Consider the following 18,142-nt stretch of genomic DNA (forward strand, 5'->3'; position numbering starts at 1 on the left):
ATGAAAGGCATTCCTCCTTCACCCGAAATGCTTAGCTCCCTTGTCACGCTGCGTAAGGCTGAAGCGATCTGGTTGAAAGCACTTCTGTTTCTTCCTCAGGCCGATGCTCGTGAGAGGTCTCGTTGCCATTGCTGGTGAAGACTTGCAGAAGAATCAGGCCGTGCGCAGGCGCTGTACATATTCTCCCCTTCCCGAAGCTCATGGCCCCCGCTTGGTAGGACTTTGCGCGTGGAGCACTGCAGAAGGGAGCACACAAGCGTCTTGCACTGACGGGCTCAGCCTGACCCTGAGCAAGAGCGGTGCCGGCAGGCTACAGAGGAGCTCAGAGCACAGGCAAGCGTCTGCACAGGAGACTCAGATGCCCGGCTGAGAGTGGAGGGTGATGTTCAGCCCAGCCCCCCCGTGATCTGGAGAGAAACTTCATTGCGCGTATGCAGGGAGGGAGACAGCGAGAGTGCAGCTGGAGTGGGTCAGGCCGCTCCATGGCGAGTCTCTGCTCCCTCCCCTCCGGCCGTGATGACGCACACGCTTTCCTGACCTGCAAAGGCTTCCAGCTGTTTCCCTTATTCGGGCAAGGTCAGAGTGTTTTCTGTGGGCAGGGCACGGGCTGTGCCTTACCAAACTGGATTTACTCATTGAACGCCTGAGGAGAGGCTGGAGCGCCAGAAGGCCCTGCTGAATGAGGGAGGCTGCTGAGTCATGCCTGGAAGTGGGCCGCCACCAAGTGGGACTGCTTCAGCATTCCCTTGCCAGACCACATCGGCCTTTGGCCCTTTCCCTAGTCGCTTGTTTTTCCGGCCGTGCACCCAGAGAACCTGGCTTCCTCTCTCTTGGCAATGGTCAGAGAAGCGCAGGTAGTGCCTTTGAATTGCAAGGTGGCTCTAGCAGGCCACTTGTGACTGACCAGGAGGTGCTGAGCCACTGTAAGGAGCTTCTGCTCCACCTCGCTCTGAGTCATCCGTCCACACGCTGGCATCAGGGATACTGAGGGAAAAGAACTGAGACATGCTAAGGGCTCTAGGCACAACCTCACGTCCTCGTTCCTGCAGAAATGCAGCTTTTTGCACAGTGTTGTCACAGCCATTGGCATCTTGCCCGACCACTTGGCAGTGCCTTGAAATGCTGTCATGCTCCTCTTGGTGAAAGAGCAGTCAGAGGAGTTCGGCAGCAACGGGCCCTGATGCCCGTCCTCCCATCTCACGCAGAATGTTTAGGAAGGAAGGTGGTTTGAGAGTAGTTGGCTTCTGTTCCCATGGTGGGTTGCTCTCCTTCCAAGCTAGTCTTCCCCTTGTATCAGCGTCAAACGCTTTGCTGAAGTGCGGCTAAACAACCTCCACAGCCTTTTCCTCCCCCACCGTGCTGGCCTTCTAGGAGAACTGGAAGGAGCTCAGGTTAGTGAAGCAGGAGCTGCCGTGCGTGGAAAGGGGTGCTGAGTGGGTGTGATCATTGGGTTGTCCTCGACGTGCCGTGTGATGGCACTCGAGACAATGTGCTCCACGACCTTCCCTTGTAGCAAAGTCAGACGGAGAAGCCTGGACTTAATTCATCAGTGAGTGATAGGATCATAGAATCATTTGAGTTGGAAGGGACCTTGAAAGGTCATCTAGTCCAAGTCCACTGCAATCAACAGGGACATCCAAAGCTCGATGGGGTGCTCAGAGCCCTGTCCAGCCTGACCTTTATCTGACATTCTTTTACCGTCAGTAGTACATTTGTTCTCTCTCCTTCTCTTTGTTGGGTAGACTCTTCCACCTGCTTCTTTGTGCCAGTTGGGTGGCCGATCACAGTGTCCTGTCACAATTTTGGCCACGTTGGCCTTTTGCCTGACTCCTGCGCTGCGACGCTTGGCCCCTTTCATCACGACAACTAAGTTGCATCCAGTCAAGCCCTTCTGTAACACAGAGGGCTCCCTTGCCTCCTCTCCTTCCCTGCCTGTGTCTGCACTCGGGTCATGAAAGCCATCCCATCACGTCTCGCGGAGGCCTACGATCTCGTAGTCCTGAGCGTGGGCTAAAAATTTCCATTCCCCCCTGCTTATTTCTTCTGAGCCGTGCATTTGTAGCGAGGCATTTAAGTTGGTCCCTTAATGAAATGGAGCTGTGTCGCAGCCGAGCGATAGTTGCGGACGTCCATCTCAACACCAAAAGCCACTGCTTTAAAGTGAGGGTGGCCAAAGAATGGGAAGGATGGCCGCGAGAAGTTGTGGAGTTGTCATCCTTTGAGATACTGAAACCTGACTGGACTACGTCCCCACCGACCAGCTCAAGTTGATCTTGCTTCAGCAGGTGCCTTGGACTGACAAGTCTCAAGAGGTCCCTTCAAGCCTCCACAGTTCTGCGACTCTGTGTTACTTCTGTTACTCTTTCTGCTCCGCTTGGTTGATTTTTCTCCTGCACAACACACACACACACACACAGGAACACAAAACAAAACAAAACAAACGGAGCAATCCAGAGGCCGTGGAGCAGGGAGCAGAAGCACTTTCATGCTCATCTCTCCCAGGCACCGTTCCACCGATCCTGTTCCAGCCACGCTCTTGCCTTCTCAACCGTAGGCTTGCGATTGTCCTGGGAAGAGCTGGATGTTACTCGGCTTGGATGCGAAAGAGAATTTGGTCCTTTCCAACTAGCTTTGTCAAGCTCAGGCGTTTCTTCCTTGGTCCAATTCTCCTCTTTGTGAAGGAGACGCTAAACAGACTCAGTGTCTTTCTCCCTCCCAGAATGGAGTGCGGGAGATAGCCTGTTTCACGCCTCCCGGCTTTCCGTGTGTGTCACGGGACAGCTGGCTTGGGCCCTTGTGGGGAAGGAGTTGGAAAGCTGACTGTCTTGTGCATGGGTGATATTCCTTGAGTTGACTTTCTGGCTTGCTAGAGAAACGTTTCCTACCCAAGTAGCCTGAGCCAGCATCGGTTCTTACTAACCCAGGAGGTTCTGATGTCCCTGCAGCAGTTAAAGCAGCCCAGGAACATTTCACAGAAAATGCGCTCTCCCCTCACACTTTGCTGCGTGGCTCCTGAGTGACGCCAGTGAGCGCTGATTGTCCTTCCCAGACAGCTCTCCGCATGAAATGATCTTGTGTCCCGTGCGAGGAGTGGAAGACAGTGCACTATCAAAGCCCAGAACTACAGAGTCCCCCAGAGTGTTGCCAGAGGACAAAGTGTGTTGCATACTGGGCTGTCGGGGGTTGGGGAAGGAGGAAGAATGAGAGGAGACTCGTTTCCAAAGCGGATGCTCAATGTCTTTAATGAGAAAAGGAGAGGAACGTGCAACAGCTGAGAGCTTCAGCAATGCCCTTTGGACATTCTGTAAAGCTCAGTGCTAGCAGAAGACCACGGATAGTAAGCAGGGGAAAGAGGGCGGGCGATGAGGAGGAGAAGTTGGTGGGAACTCGGCTCCTCTGCAGACCGTGGCCGTGCCCTCAGGGCCGGCTCCGGGGCTGCCTTCAAGGCCCGCGGTGCTCATGCACAGGCAGGTGATCCACAGGCTTTAGCAGAAGAGATTGCCACGTCCCAGAGTGCCACAGAGCCCACGGCCCAGCCCTGACCATCCAAAGCCCCCCAGGCCCAGGGAGCCCCCAGCACCGATGGGCACGCTGCCAGCGCTGAGAGAGCTCCCCACGGCAGCGGACGCTGTGGATCCCACGGCTGTGCTCTGAGGGAAGGAGCTGAGGATTGGGCCCGGCAGCGTCACCACGACTGGTGGGGGCTGGATCGCAACGCTGGAGTCGGCACAACGAAGAACACACGGCTCGTTGCAGCTGTTGGCAAGCGGGGCTGGGCCGCAGGCGGCTGTCTGGCACGGGCTGTAGCACGACATGTCTGGCGGAGGAGGAGGTGACTCTGCAAGATGGAGGCGAGAGAGAGCTGAGGGCTCGAGCTGTCTCTCAGCGCGCTCGGGTGTCACGAGCCAAGAGTCAAAGGCCCTGCCGCGGCTGCTGAGGGGCTGTCTGTGAGTATTTGGGTAGGCTTGGGGTGGGTATTTGTGGGTAATTTAGGGATGATGCCAGAGAGGGAAGCTCCTCCTGTCCAAGTGAAGCTCCTGTCCAGCCGGTCTTCTCCCTCCCCCAGCATGCCCAGTGCAGGCCCTCTCCAAGCCGCGCTTGCTCCGTGACCAAGGGTCCGTGTCCAGAGCGCAAGGACGTTTCCCTCACAACCCACAACCATCGTTCTAGTCAGCCTTGAAGGCTGGCCTGGAATGTTCAGCTGTGAGATGAGATGAGATGAGGCTCCTCATCCCAGCACATCCTGAGGTAGGTATGATGAAGAGGATGCCGACTCTTTCAGGGGGGGATGAGTTTAGCCTTGCTGCTATTGCCTCAGTCGGGGAAAGAAAGATGTTCTAGGGTACAACAGAAAAGCATCACTCTCAGCATCCATCTGTGCAGGTCCTGCTCGTGAGCCCTTCTTCCCTGCTGGTGGTTACTTATTCTTCCAGAGGCAAGAGCTCAACTTGTTCCCTCAACGGCTTTTCCCTCTAAAAAGAGCTCTCCTTCTCCTCCGACAGCTCTGCCCTTCTGCCCCCCTCACTCCCCCTGCTTCTTTCCGAAGGAGACAAGTGCAAGCAAAGCGCAGCAAGGCTACTGAAGACAGAAGCCACGTCGTACTAAGACGTCTCCGGTGGGACGAGCTCTCGTGAGGGAATTCCAAGCCGTGCTACTAATGCAAAAGGTGCATCGCTGCCTCAAGGATGGTGGAAGAAGAGGCCAAGGCACCGGTTAGAAATTTCTGGCCGCACAGCCAGGGCCGCAAATGGCTTTCAAAGGAACCCTCCAATGCCCCGTTTCAGGTGAAAAAGCCACGCTGCCCCGTTCCCCTCCCCGAATACCGACACGCATGGTTGACAGTCCCAGACCGCTTGCGGAGGACAAGGCAGGAAAAATGCACGCAGCCCCCTCCTCGGGAGGCGTTCTGACCAGTGAGCAGACGGAAGGCAAAGCAAACGCAGACTTACTGGCTTCACAGAGGAGAGCAAGGCCCAAGCAGGGAATAGAGTAGCTGGGAAACGAGGCACCTATTTATACTGAGCCCGATGGCCCCGGGGGAGCTGAAGTGGCAAAAACACAAAGCGCCTTCAGAAAGGGTAATTTTGGCTTCCCAAGCTCTGCTGGTAGATGAAAGGCATTCCTCCTTCACCCGAAATGCTTAGCTCCCTTGTCACGCTGCGTAAGGCTGAAGCGATCTGGTTGATAGCAGTTCTGTTTCTTTCTCAGGCCGATGCTCGTGAGAGGTCTCGTTGCCATTGCTGGTGAAGACTTGCAGAAGAATCAGGCCGTGCGCAGGCGCTGTACATATTCTCCCCTTCCCGAAGCTCATGGCCCCCGCTTGGTAGGACTTTGCGCGTGGAGCACTGCAGAAGGGAGCACACAAGCGTCTTGCACTGACGGGCTCAGCCTGACCCTGAGCAAGAGCGGTGCCGGCAGGCTACGGAGGAGCTCAGAGCACAGGCAAGCGTCTGCACAGGAGACTCAGATGCCCGGCTGAGAGTGGAGGGTGATGTTCAGCCCAGCCCCCCCGTGATCTGGAGAGAAACTTCATTGCGCGTATGCAGGGAGGGAGACAGCGAGAGTGCAGCTGGAGTGGGTCAGGCCGCTCCATGGCGAGTCTCTGCTCCCTCCCCTCCGGCCGTGATGACGCACACGCTTTCCTGACCTGCAAAGGCTTCCAGCTGTTTCCCTTATTCGGGCAAGGTCAGAGTGTTTTCTGTGGGCAGGGCACGGGCTGTGCCTTACCAAACTGGATTTACTCATTGAACGCCTGAGGAGAGGCTGGAGCGCCAGAAGGCCCTGCTGAATGAGGGAGGCTGCTGAGTCATGCCTGGAAGTGGGCCGCCACCAAGTGGGACTGCTTCAGCATTCCCTTGCCAGACCACATCGGCCTTTGGCCCTTTCCCTAGTCGCTTGTTTTTCCGGCCGTGCACCCAGAGAACCTGGCTTCCTCTCTCTTGGCAATGGTCAGAGAAGCGCAGGTAGTGCCTTTGAATTGCAAGGTGGCTCTAGCAGGCCACTTGTGACTGACCAGGAGGTGCTGAGCCACTGTAAGGAGCTTCTGCTCCACCTCGCTCTGAGTCATCCGTCCACACGCTGGCATCAGGGATACTGAGGGAAAAGAACTGAGACATGCTAAGGGCTCTAGGCACAACCTCACGTCCTCGTTCCTGCAGAAATGCAGCTTTTTGCACAGTGTTGTCACAGCCATTGGCATCTTGCCCGACCACTTGGCAGTGCCTTGAAATGCTGTCATGCTCCTCTTGGTGAAAGAGCAGTCAGAGGAGTTCGGCAGCAACGGGCCCTGATGCCCGTCCTCCCATCTCACGCAGAATGTTTAGGAAGGAAGGTGGTTTGAGAGTAGTTGGCTTCTGTTCCCATGGTGGGTTGCTCTCCTTCCAAGCTAGTCTTCCCCTTGTATCAGCGTCAAACGCTTTGCTGAAGTGCGGCTAAACAACCTCCACAGCCTTTTCCTCGCCCACCGTGCTGGCCTTCTAGGAGAACTGGAAGGAGCTCAGGTTAGTGAAGCAGGAGCTGCCGTGCGTGGAAAGGGGTGCTGAGTGGGTGTGATCATTGGGTTGTCCTCGACGTGCCGTGTGATGGCACTCGAGACAATGTGCTCCACGACCTTCCCTTGTAGCAAAGTCAGACGGAGAAGCCTGGACTTAATTCATCAGTGAGTGATAGGATCATAGAATCATTTGAGTTGGAAGGGACCTTGAAAGGTCATCTAGTCCAAGTCCACTGCAATCAACAGGGACATCCAAAGCTCGATGGGGTGCTCAGAGCCCTGTCCAGCCTGACCTTTATCTGACATTCTTTTACCGTCAGTAGTACATTTGTTCTCTCTCCTTCTCTTTGTTGGGTAGAGTCTTCCACCTGCTTCTTTGTGCCAGTTGGGTGGCCGATCACAGTGTCCTGTCACAATTTTGGCCACGTTGGCCTTTTGCCTGACTCCTGCGCTGCGACGCTTGGCCCCTTTCATCACGACAACTAAGTTGCATCCAGTCAAGCCCTTCTGTAACACAGAGGGCTCCCTTGCCTCCTCTCCTTCCCTGCCTGTGTCTGCACTCGGGTCATGAAAGCCATCCCATCACGTCTCGCGGAGGCCTACGATCTCGTAGTCCTGAGCGTGGGCTAAAAATTTCCATTCCCCCCTGCTTATTTCTTCTGAGCCGTGCATTTGTAGCGAGGCATTTAAGTTGGTCCCTTAATGAAATGGAGCTGTGTCGCAGCCGAGCGATAGTTGCGGACGTCCATCTCAACACCAAAAGCCACTGCTTTAAAGTGAGGGTGGCCAAAGAATGGGAAGGATGGCCGCGAGAAGTTGTGGAGTTGTCATCCTTTGAGATACTGAAACCTGACTGGACTACGTCCCCACTGACCAGCTCAAGTTGATCTTGCTTCAGCAGGTGCCTTGGACTGACAAGTCTCAAGAGGTCCCTTCAAGCCTCCACAGTTCTGCGACTCTGTGTTACTTCTGTTACTCTTTCTGCTCCGCTTGGTTGATTTTTCTCCTGCACAACACACACACACACACACAGGAACACAAAACAAAACAAAACAAACGGAGCAATCCAGAGGCCGTGGAGCAGGGAGCAGAAGCACTTTCATGCTCATCTCTCCCAGGCACCGTTCCACCGATCCTGTTCCAGCCACGCTCTTGCCTTCTCAACCGTAGGCTTGCGATTGTCCTGGGAAGAGCTGGATGTTACTCGGCTTGGATGCGAAAGAGAATTTGGTCCTTTCCAACTAGCTTTGTCAAGCTCAGGCGTTTCTTCCTTGGTCCAATTCTCCTCTTTGTGAAGGAGACGCTAAACAGACTCAGTGTCTTTCTCCCTCCCAGAATGGAGTGCGGGAGATAGCCTGTTTCACGCCTCCCGGCTTTCCGTGTGTGTCACGGGACAGCTGGCTTGGGCCCTTGTGGGGAAGGAGTTGGAAAGCTGACTGTCTTGTGCATGGGTGATATTCCTTGAGTTGACTTTCTGGCTTGCTAGAGAAACGTTTCCTACCCAAGTAGCCTGAGCCAGCATCGGTTCTTACTAACCCAGGAGGTTCTGATGTCCCTGCAGCAGTTAAAGCAGCCCAGGAACATTTCACAGAAAATGCGCTCTCCCCTCACACTTTGCTGCGTGGCTCCTGAGTGACGCCAGTGAGCGCTGATTGTCCTTCCCAGACAGCTCTCCGCATGAAATGATCTTGTGTCCCGTGCGAGGAGTGGAAGACAGTGCACTATCAAAGCCCAGAACTACAGAGTCCCCCAGAGTGTTGCCAGAGGACAAAGTGTGTTGCATACTGGGCTGTCGGGGGTTGGGGAAGGAGGAAGAATGAGAGGAGACTCGTTTCCAAAGCGGATGCTCAATGTCTTTAATGAGAAAAGGAGAGGAACGTGCAACAGCTGAGAGCTTCAGCAATGCCCTTTGGACATTCTGTAAAGCTCAGTGCTAGCAGAAGACCACGGATAGTAAGCAGGGGAAAGAGGGCGGGCGATGAGGAGGAGAAGTTGGTGGGAACTCGGCTCCTCTGCAGACCGTGGCCGTGCCCTCAGGGCCGGCTCCGGGGCTGCCTTCAAGGCCCGCGGTGCTCATGCACAGGCAGGTGATCCACAGGCTTTAGCAGAAGAGATTGCCACGTCCCAGAGTGCCACAGAGCCCACGGCCCAGCCCTGACCATCCAAAGCCCCCCAGGCCCAGGGAGCCCCCAGCACCGATGGGCACGCTGCCAGCGCTGAGAGAGCTCCCCACGGCAGCGGACGCTGTGGATCCCACGGCTGTGCTCTGAGGGAAGGAGCTGAGGATTGGGCCCGGCAGCGTCACCACGACTGGTGGGGGCTGGATCGCAACGCTGGAGTCGGCACAACGAAGAACACACGGCTCGTTGCAGCTGTTGGCAAGCGGGGCTGGGCCGCAGGTGGCTGTCTGGCACGGGCTGTAGCACGACATGTCTGGCGGAGGAGGAGGTGACTCTGCAAGATGGAGGCGAGAGAGAGCTGAGGGCTCGAGCTGTCTCTCAGCGCGCTCGGGTGTCACGAGCCAAGAGTCAAAGGCCCTGCCGCGGCTGCTGAGGGGCTGTCTGTGAGTATTTGGGTAGGCTTGGGGTGGGTATTTGTGGGTAATTTAGGGATGATGCCAGAGAGGGAAGCTCCTCCTGTCCAAGTGAAGCTCCTGTCCAGCCGGTCTTCTCCCTCCCCCAGCATGCCCAGTGCAGGCCCTCTCCAAGCCGCGCTTGCTCCGTGACCAAGGGTCCGTGTCCAGAGCGCAAGGACGTTTCCCTCACAACCCACAACCATCGTTCTAGTCAGCCTTGAAGGCTGGCCTGGAATGTTCAGCTGTGAGATGAGATGAGATGAGGCTCCTCATCCCAGCACATCCTGAGGTAGGTATGATGAAGAGGATGCCGACTCTTTCAGGGGGGGATGAGTTTAGCCTTGCTGCTATTGCCTCAGTCGGGGAAAGAAAGATGTTCTAGGGTACAACAGAAAAGCATCACTCTCAGCATCCATCTGTGCAGGTCCTGCTCGTGAGCCCTTCTTCCCTGCTGGTGGTTACTTATTCTTCCAGAGGCAAGAGCTCAACTTGTTCCCTCAACGGCTTTTCCCTCTAAAAAGAGCTCTCCTTCTCCTCCGACAGCTCTGCCCTTCTGCCCCCCTCACTCCCCCTGCTTCTTTCCGAAGGAGACAAGTGCAAGCAAAGCGCAGCAAGGCTACTGAAGACAGAAGCCACGTCGTACTAAGACGTCTCCGGTGGGACGAGCTCTCGTGAGGGAATTCCAAGCCGTGCTACTAATGCAAAAGGTGCATCGCTGCCTCAAGGATGGTGGAAGAAGAGGCCAAGGCACCGGTTAGAAATTTCTGGCCGCACAGCCAGGGCCGCAAATGGCTTTCAAAGGAACCCTCCAATGCCCCGTTTCAGGTGAAAAAGCCACGCTGCCCCGTTCCCCTCCCCGAATACCGACACGCATGGTTGACAGTCCCAGACCGCTTGCGGAGGACAAGGCAGGAAAAATGCACGCAGCCCCCTCCTCGGGAGGCGTTCTGACCAGTGAGCAGACGGAAGGCAAAGCAAACGCAGACTTACTGGCTTCACAGAGGAGAGCAAGGCCCAAGCAGGGAATAGAGTAGCTGGGAAACGAGGCACCTATTTATACTGAGCCCGATGGCCCCGGGGGAGCTGAAGTGGCAAAAACACAAAGCGCCTTCAGAAAGGGTAATTTTGGCTTCCCAAGCTCTGCTGGTAGATGAAAGGCATTCCTCCTTCACCCGAAATGCTTAGCTCCCTTGTCACGCTGCGTAAGGCTGAAGCGATCTGGTTGATAGCAGTTCTGTTTCTTTCTCAGGCCGATGCTCGTGAGAGGTCTCGTTGCCATTGCTGGTGAAGACTTGCAGAAGAATCAGGCCGTGCGCAGGCGCTGTACATATTCTCCCCTTCCCGAAGCTCATGGCCCCCGCTTGGTAGGACTTTGCGCGTGGAGCACTGCAGAAGGGAGCACACAAGCGTCTTGCACTGACGGGCTCAGCCTGACCCTGAGCAAGAGCGGTGCCGGCAGGCTACGGAGGAGCTCAGAGCACAGGCAAGCGTCTGCACAGGAGACTCAGATGCCCGGCTGAGAGTGGAGGGTGATGTTCAGCCCAGCCCCCCCGTGATCTGGAGAGAAACTTCATTGCGCGTATGCAGGGAGGGAGACAGCGAGAGTGCAGCTGGAGTGGGTCAGGCCGCTCCATGGCGAGTCTCTGCTCCCTCCCCTCCGGCCGTGATGACGCACACGCTTTCCTGACCTGCAAAGGCTTCCAGCTGTTTCCCTTATTCGGGCAAGGTCAGAGTGTTTTCTGTGGGCAGGGCACGGGCTGTGCCTTACCAAACTGGATTTACTCATTGAACGCCTGAGGAGAGGCTGGAGCGCCAGAAGGCCCTGCTGAATGAGGGAGGCTGCTGAGTCATGCCTGGAAGTGGGCCGCCACCAAGTGGGACTGCTTCAGCATTCCCTTGCCAGACCACATCGGCCTTTGGCCCTTTCCCTAGTCGCTTGTTTTTCCGGCCGTGCACCCAGAGAACCTGGCTTCCTCTCTCTTGGCAATGGTCAGAGAAGCGCAGGTAGTGCCTTTGAATTGCAAGGTGGCTCTAGCAGGCCACTTGTGACTGACCAGGAGGTGCTGAGCCACTGTAAGGAGCTTCTGCTCCACCTCGCTCTGAGTCATCCGTCCACACGCTGGCATCAGGGATACTGAGGGAAAAGAACTGAGACATGCTAAGGGCTCTAGGCACAACCTCACGTCCTCGTTCCTGCAGAAATGCAGCTTTTTGCACAGTGTTGTCACAGCCATTGGCATCTTGCCCGACCACTTGGCAGTGCCTTGAAATGCTGTCATGCTCCTCTTGGTGAAAGAGCAGTCAGAGGAGTTCGGCAGCAACGGGCCCTGATGCCCGTCCTCCCATCTCACGCAGAATGTTTAGGAAGGAAGGTGGTTTGAGAGTAGTTGGCTTCTGTTCCCATGGTGGGTTGCTCTCCTTCCAAGCTAGTCTTCCCCTTGTATCAGCGTCAAACGCTTTGCTGAAGTGCGGCTAAACAACCTCCACAGCCTTTTCCTCCCCCACCGTGCTGGCCTTCTAGGAGAACTGGAAGGAGCTCAGGTTAGTGAAGCAGGAGCTGCCGTGCGTGGAAAGGGGTGCTGAGTGGGTGTGATCATTGGGTTGTCCTCGACGTGCCGTGTGATGGCACTCGAGACAATGTGCTCCACGACCTTCCCTTGTAGCAAAGTCAGACGGAGAAGCCTGGACTTAATTCATCAGTGAGTGATAGGATCATAGAATCATTTGAGTTGGAAGGGACCTTGAAAGGTCATCTAGTCCAAGTCCACTGCAATCAACAGGGACATCCAAAGCTCGATGGGGTGCTCAGAGCCCTGTCCAGCCTGACCTTTATCTGACATTCTTTTACCGTCAGTAGTACATTTGTTCTCTCTCCTTCTCTTTGTTGGGTAGAGTCTTCCACCTGCTTCTTTGTGCCAGTTGGGTGGCCGATCACAGTGTCCTGTCACAATTTTGGCCACGTTGGCCTTTTGCCTGACTCCTGCGCTGCGACGCTTGGCCCCTTTCATCACGACAACTAAGTTGCATCCAGTCAAGCCCTTCTGTAACACAGAGGGCTCCCTTGCCTCCTCTCCTTCCCTGCCTGTGTCTGCACTCGGGTCATGAAAGACATCCCATCACGTCTCGCGGAGGCCTACGATCTCGTAGTCCTGAGCGTGGGCTAAAAATTTCCATTCCCCCCTGCTTATTTCTTCTGAGCCGTGCATTTGTAGCGAGGCATTTAAGTTGGTCCCTTAATGAAATGGAGCTGTGTCGCAGCCGAGCGATAGTTGCGGACGTCCATCTCAACACCAAAAGCCACTGCTTTAAAGTGAGGGTGGCCAAAGAATGGGAAGGATGGCCGCGAGAAGTTGTGGAGTTGTCATCCTTTGAGATACTGAAACCTGACTGGACTACGTCCCCACCGACCAGCTCAAGTTGATCTTGCTTCAGCAGGTGCCTTGGACTGACAAGTCTCAAGAGGTCCCTTCAAGCCTCCACAGTTCTGCGACTCTGTGTTACTTCTGTTACTCTTTCTGCTCCGCTTGGTTGATTTTTCTCCTGCACAACACACACACACACACACAGGAACACAAAACAAAACAAAACAAACGGAGCAATCCAGAGGCCGTGGAGCAGGGAGCAGAAGCACTTTCATGCTCATCTCTCCCAGGCACCGTTCCACCGATCCTGTTCCAGCCACGCTCTTGCCTTCTCAACCGTAGGCTTGCGATTGTCCTGGGAAGAGCTGGATGTTACTCGGCTTGGATGCGAAAGAGAATTTGGTCCTTTCCAACTAGCTTTGTCAAGCTCAGGCGTTTCTTCCTTGGTCCAATTCTCCTCTTTGTGAAGGAGACGCTAAACAGACTCAGTGTCTTTCTCCCTCCCAGAATGGAGTGCGGGAGATAGCCTGTTTCACGCCTCCCGGCTTTCCGTGTGTGTCACGGGACAGCTGGCTTGGGCCCTTGTGGGGAAGGAGTTGGAAAGCTGACTGTCTTGTGCATGGGTGATATTCCTTGAGTTGACTTTCTGGCTTGCTAGAGAAACGTTTCCTACCCAAGTAGCCTGAGCCAGCATCGGTTCTTACTAACCCAGGAGGTTCTGATGTCCCTGCAGCAGTTAAAGCAGCCCAGGAACATTTCACAGAAAATGCGCTCTCCCCTCACACTTTGCTGCGTGGCTCCTGAGTGACGCCAGTGAGCGCTGATTGTCCTTCCCAGACAGCTCTCCGCATGAAATGATCTTGTGTCCCGTGCGAGGAGTGGAAGACAGTGCACTATCAAAGCCCAGAACTACAGAGTCCCCCAGAGTGTTGCCAGAGGACAAAGTGCGTTGCATACTGGGCTGTCGGGGGTTGGGGAAGGAGGAAGAATGAGAGGAGACTCGTTTCCAAAGCGGATGCTCAATGTCTTTAATGAGAAAAGGAGAGGAACGTGCAACAGCTGAGAGCTTCAGCAATGCCCTTTGGACATTCTGTAAAGCTCAGTGCTAGCAGAAGACCACGGATAGTAAGCAGGGGAAAGAGGGCGGGCGATGAGGAGGAGAAGTTGGTGGGAACTCGACTCCTCTGCAGACCGTGGCCTTGCCCTCAGGGCCGGCTCCGGGGCTGCCTTCAAGGCCCGCGGTGCTCATGCACAGGCAGGTGATCCACAGGCTTTAGCAGAAGAGATTGCCACGTCCCAGAGTGCCACAGAGCCCACGGCCCAGCCCTGACCATCCAAAGCCCCCCAGGCCCAGGGAGCCCCCAGCACCGATGGGCACGCTGCCAGCGCTGAGAGAGCTCCCCACGGCAGCGGACGCTGTGGATCCCACGGCTGTGCTCTGAGGGAAGGAGCTGAGGATTGGGCCCGGCAGCGTCACCACGACTGGTGGGGGCTGGATCGCAACGCTGGAGTCGGCACAACGAAGAACACACGGCTCGTTGCAGCTGTTGGCAAGCGGGGCTGGGCCGCAGGCGGCTGTCTGGCACGGGCTGTAGCACGACATGTCTGGCGGAGGAGGAGGTGACTCTGCAAGATGGAGGCGAGAGAGAGCTGAGGGCTCGAGCTGTCTCTCAGCGCGCTCGGGTGTCACGAGCCAAGAGTCAAAGGCCCTGCCGCGGCTGCTGAGGGGCTGTCTGTGAGTATTTGGGTAGGCTTGGGGTGGGTATTTGTGGGTAATTTAGGGATGATGCCAGAGAGGGAAGCTCCTCCTGTCCAAGTGAAGCTCCTGTCCAGCCGGTCTTCTCCCTCCCCCAGCATGCCCAGTGCAGGCCCTCTCCAAGCCGCGCTTGCTCCGTGACCAAGGGTCCGTGTCCAGAGCGCAAGGACGTTTCCCTCACAACCCACAACCATCGTTCTAGTCAGCCTTGAAGGCTGGCCTGGAATGTTCAGCTGTGAGATGAGATGAGATGAGATGAGATGAGATGAGATGAGATGAGATGAGATGAGATGAGATGAGATGAGATGAGATGAGATGAGATGAGGCTCCTCATCCCAGCACATCCTGAGGTAGGTATGATGAAGAGGATGCCGACTCTTTCAGGGGGGGATGAGTTTAGCCTTGCTGCTATTGCCTCAGTCGGGGAAAGAAAGATGTTCTAGGGTACAACAGAAAAGCATCACTCTCAGCATCCATCTGTGCAGGTCCTGCTCGTGAGCCCTTCTTCCCTGCTGGTGGTTACTTATTCTTCCAGAGGCAAGAGCTCAACTTGTTCCCTCAACGGCTTTTCCCTCTAAAAAGAGCTCTCCTTCTCCTCCGACAGCTCTGCCCTTCTGCCCCCCTCACTCCCCCTGCTTCTTTCCGAAGGAGACAAGTGCAAGCAAAGCGCAGCAAGGCTACTGAAGACAGAAGCCACGTCGTACTAAGACGTCTCCGGTGGGACGAGCTCTCATGAGGGAATTCCAAGCCGTGCTACTAATGCAAAAGGTGCATCGCTGCCTCAAGGATGGTGGAAGAAGAGGCCAAGGCACCGGTTAGAAATTTGTGGCCGCACAGCCAGGGCCGCAAATGGCTTTCAAAGGAACCCTCCAATGCCCCGTTTCAGGTGAAAAAGCCACGCTGCCCCGTTCCCCTCCCCGAATACCGACACGCATGGTTGACAGTCCCAGACCTCTTGCGGAGGACAAGGCAGGAAAAATGCACGCAGCCCCCTCCTCGGGAGGCGTTCTGACCAGTGAGCAGACGGAAGGCAAAGCAAACGCAGACTTACTGGCTTCACAGAGGAGAGCAAGGCCCAAGCAGGGAATAGAGTAGCTGGGAAACGAGGCACCTATTTATACTGAGCCCGATGGCCCCGGGGGAGCTGAAGTGGCAAAAACACAAAGCGCCTTCAGAAAGGGTAATTTTGGCTTCCCAAGCTCTGCTGGTAGATGAAAGGCATTCCTCCTTCACCCGAAATGCTTAGCTCCCTTGTCACGCTGCGTAAGGCTGAAGCGATCTGGTTGATAGCACTTCTGTTTCTTCCTCAGGCCGATGCTCGTGAGAGGTCTCGTTGCCATTGCTGGTGAAGACTTGCAGAAGAATCAGGCCCTGCGCAGGCGCTGTACATATTCTCCCCTTCCCGAAGCTCATGGCCCCCGCTTGGTAGGACTTTGCGCGTGGAGCACTGCAGAAGGGAGCACACAAGCGTCTTGCACTGACGGGCTCAGCCTGACCCTGAGCAAGAGCGGTGCCGGCAGGCTACGGAGGAGCTCAGAGCACAGGCAAGCGTCTGCACAGGAGACTCAGATGCCCGGCTGAGAGTGGAGGGTGATGTTCAGCCCAGCCCCCCCGTGATCTGGAGAGAAACTTCATTGCGCGTATGCAGGGAGGGAGACAGCGAGAGTGCAGCTGGAGTGGGTCAGGCCGCTCCATGGCGAGTCTCTGCTCCCTCCCCTCCGGCCGTGATGACGCACACGCTTTCCTGACCTGCAAAGGCTTCCAGCTGTTTCCCTTATTCGGGCAAGGTCAGAGTGTTTTCTGTGGGCAGGGCACGGGCTGTGCCTTACCAAACTGGATTTACTCATTGAACGCCTGAGGAGAGGCTGGAGCGCCAGAAGGCCCTGCTGAATGAGGGAGGCTGCTGAGTCATGCCTGGAAGTGGGCCGCCACCAAGTGGGACTGCTTCAGCATTCCCTTGCCAGACCACATCGGCCTTTGGCCCTTTCCCTAGTCGCTTGTTTTTCCGGCCGTGCACCCAGAGAACCTGGCTTCCTCTCTCTTGGCAATGGTCAGAGAAGCGCAGGTAGTGCCTTTGAATTGCAAGGTGGCTCTAGCAGGCCACTTGTGACTGACCAGGAGGTGCTGAGCCACTGTAAGGAGCTTCTGCTCCACCTCGCTCTGAGTCATCCGTCCACACGCTGGCATCAGGGATACTGAGGGAAAAGAACTGAGACATGCTAAGGGCTCTAGGCACAACCTCACGTCCTCGTTCCTGCAGAAATGCAGCTTTTTGCACAGTGTTGTCACAGCCATTGGCATCTTGCCCGACCACTTGGCAGTGCCTTGAAATGCTGTCATGCTCCTCTTGGTGAAAGAGCAGTCAGAGGAGTTCGGCAGCAACGGGCCCTGATGCCCGTCCTCCCATCTCACGCAGAATGTTTAGGAAGGAAGGTGGTTTGAGAGTAGTTGGCTTCTGTTCCCATGGTGGGTTGCTCTCCTTCCAAGCTAGTCTTCCCCTTGTATCAGCGTCAAACGCTTTGCTGAAGTGCGGCTAAACAACCTCCACAGCCTTTTCCTCGCCCACCGTGCTGGCCTTCTAGGAGAACTGGAAGGAGCTCAGGTTAGTGAAGCAGGAGCTGCCGTGCGTGGAAAGGGGTGCTGAGTGGGTGTGATCATTGGGTTGTCCTCGACGTGCCGTGTGATGGCACTCGAGACAATGTGCTCCACGACCTTCCCTTGTAGCAAAGTCAGACAGAGAAGCCTGGACTTAATTCATCAGTGAGTGATAGGATCATAGAATCATTTGAGTTGGAAGGGACCTTGAAAGGTCATCTAGTCCAAGTCCACTGCAATCAACAGGGACATCCAAAGCTCGATGGGGTGCTCAGAGCCCTGTCCAGCCTGACCTTTATCTGACATTCTTTTACCGTCAGTAGTACATTTGTTCTCTCTCCTTCTCTTTGTTGGGTAGACTCTTCCACCTGCTTCTTTGTGCCAGTTGGGTGGCCGATCACAGTGTCCTGTCACAATTTTGGCCACGTTGGCCTTTTGCCTGACTCCTGCGCTGCGACGCTTGGCCCCTTTCATCACGACAACTAAGTTGCATCCAGTCAAGCCCTTCTGTAACACAGAGGGCTCCCTTGCCTCCTCTCCTTCCCTGCCTGTGTCTGCACTCGGGTCATGAAAGCCATCCCATCACGTCTCGCGGAGGCCTACGATCTCGTAGTCCTGAGCGTGGGCTAAAAATTTCCATTCCCCCCTGCTTATTTCTTCTGAGCCGTGCATTTGTAGCGAGGCATTTAAGTTGGTCCCTTAATGAAATGGAGCTGTGTCGCAGCCGAGCGATAGTTGCGGACGTCCATCTCAACACCAAAAGCCACTGCTTTAAAGTGAGGGTGGCCAAAGAATGGGAAGGATGGCCGCGAGAAGTTGTGGAGTTGTCATCCTTTGAGATACTGAAACCTGACTGGACTACGTCCCCACCGACCAGCTCAAGTTGATCTTGCTTCAGCAGGTGCCTTGGACTGACAAGTCTCAAGAGGTCCCTTCAAGCCTCCACAGTTCTGCGACTCTGTGTTACTTCTGTTACTCTTTCTGCTCCGCTTGGTTGATTTTTCTCCTGCACAACACACACACACACACACAGGAACACAAAACAAAACAAAACAAACGGAGCAATCCAGAGGCCGTGGAGCAGGGAGCAGAAGCACTTTCATGCTCATCTCTCCCAGGCACCGTTCCACCGATCCTGTTCCAGCCACGCTCTTGCCTTCTCAACCGTAGGCTTGCGATTGTCCTGGGAAGAGCTGGATGTTACTCGGCTTGGATGCGAAAGAGAATTTGGTCCTTTCCAACTAGCTTTGTCAAGCTCAGGCGTTTCTTCCTTGGTCCAATTCTCCTCTTTGTGAAGGAGACGCTAAACAGACTCAGTGTCTTTCTCCCTCCCAGAATGGAGTGCGGGAGATAGCCTGTTT

The 18,142-nt window shown here is 55.5% G+C and overlaps 3 protein-coding genes across 3 annotated transcripts; all 3 read right to left on the reverse strand.

Moving 5' to 3' along the window:
• Positions 1-3,485: 3,485 nt before the first annotated feature.
• Positions 3,486-3,815, reverse strand: LOC149916956 (beta-keratin-related protein). Its single transcript, XM_090144678.1, has one exon. The coding sequence runs from the start codon at positions 3,813-3,815 to the stop codon at positions 3,486-3,488; it is 330 nt and encodes a 109-aa protein (XP_090000804.1).
• A 4,779-nt stretch (positions 3,816-8,594) lies between these two features.
• LOC149916957 (beta-keratin-related protein-like) lies at positions 8,595-8,924 on the reverse strand. The gene has a single exon (XM_090144636.1). The coding sequence runs from the start codon at positions 8,922-8,924 to the stop codon at positions 8,595-8,597; it is 330 nt and encodes a 109-aa protein (XP_090000762.1).
• Positions 8,925-13,703: 4,779 nt separating this feature from the next.
• LOC149916958 (beta-keratin-related protein) lies at positions 13,704-14,033 on the reverse strand. Its single transcript, XM_090144679.1, has one exon. The coding sequence runs from the start codon at positions 14,031-14,033 to the stop codon at positions 13,704-13,706; it is 330 nt and encodes a 109-aa protein (XP_090000805.1).
• Positions 14,034-18,142: the final 4,109 nt, after the last annotated feature.

Source organism: Phasianus colchicus, chromosome 8 (assembly GCF_987193195.1).
Source record: "Phasianus colchicus chromosome 8, bPhaCol1.hap1.1, whole genome shotgun sequence".
NCBI classification, from domain to species: domain Eukaryota; kingdom Metazoa; phylum Chordata; class Aves; order Galliformes; family Phasianidae; genus Phasianus; species Phasianus colchicus.

Excerpts from the sequence above, each read along its gene's own strand:
- LOC149916956 (XM_090144678.1), bottom strand. The coding sequence starts at position 3,815 with ATGTCGTGCTACAGCCCGTGCCAGACAGCCGCCTGCGGCCCAGCCCCG.
- LOC149916957 (XM_090144636.1), bottom strand. The coding sequence starts at position 8,924 with ATGTCGTGCTACAGCCCGTGCCAGACAGCCACCTGCGGCCCAGCCCCG.
- LOC149916958 (XM_090144679.1), bottom strand. The coding sequence starts at position 14,033 with ATGTCGTGCTACAGCCCGTGCCAGACAGCCGCCTGCGGCCCAGCCCCG.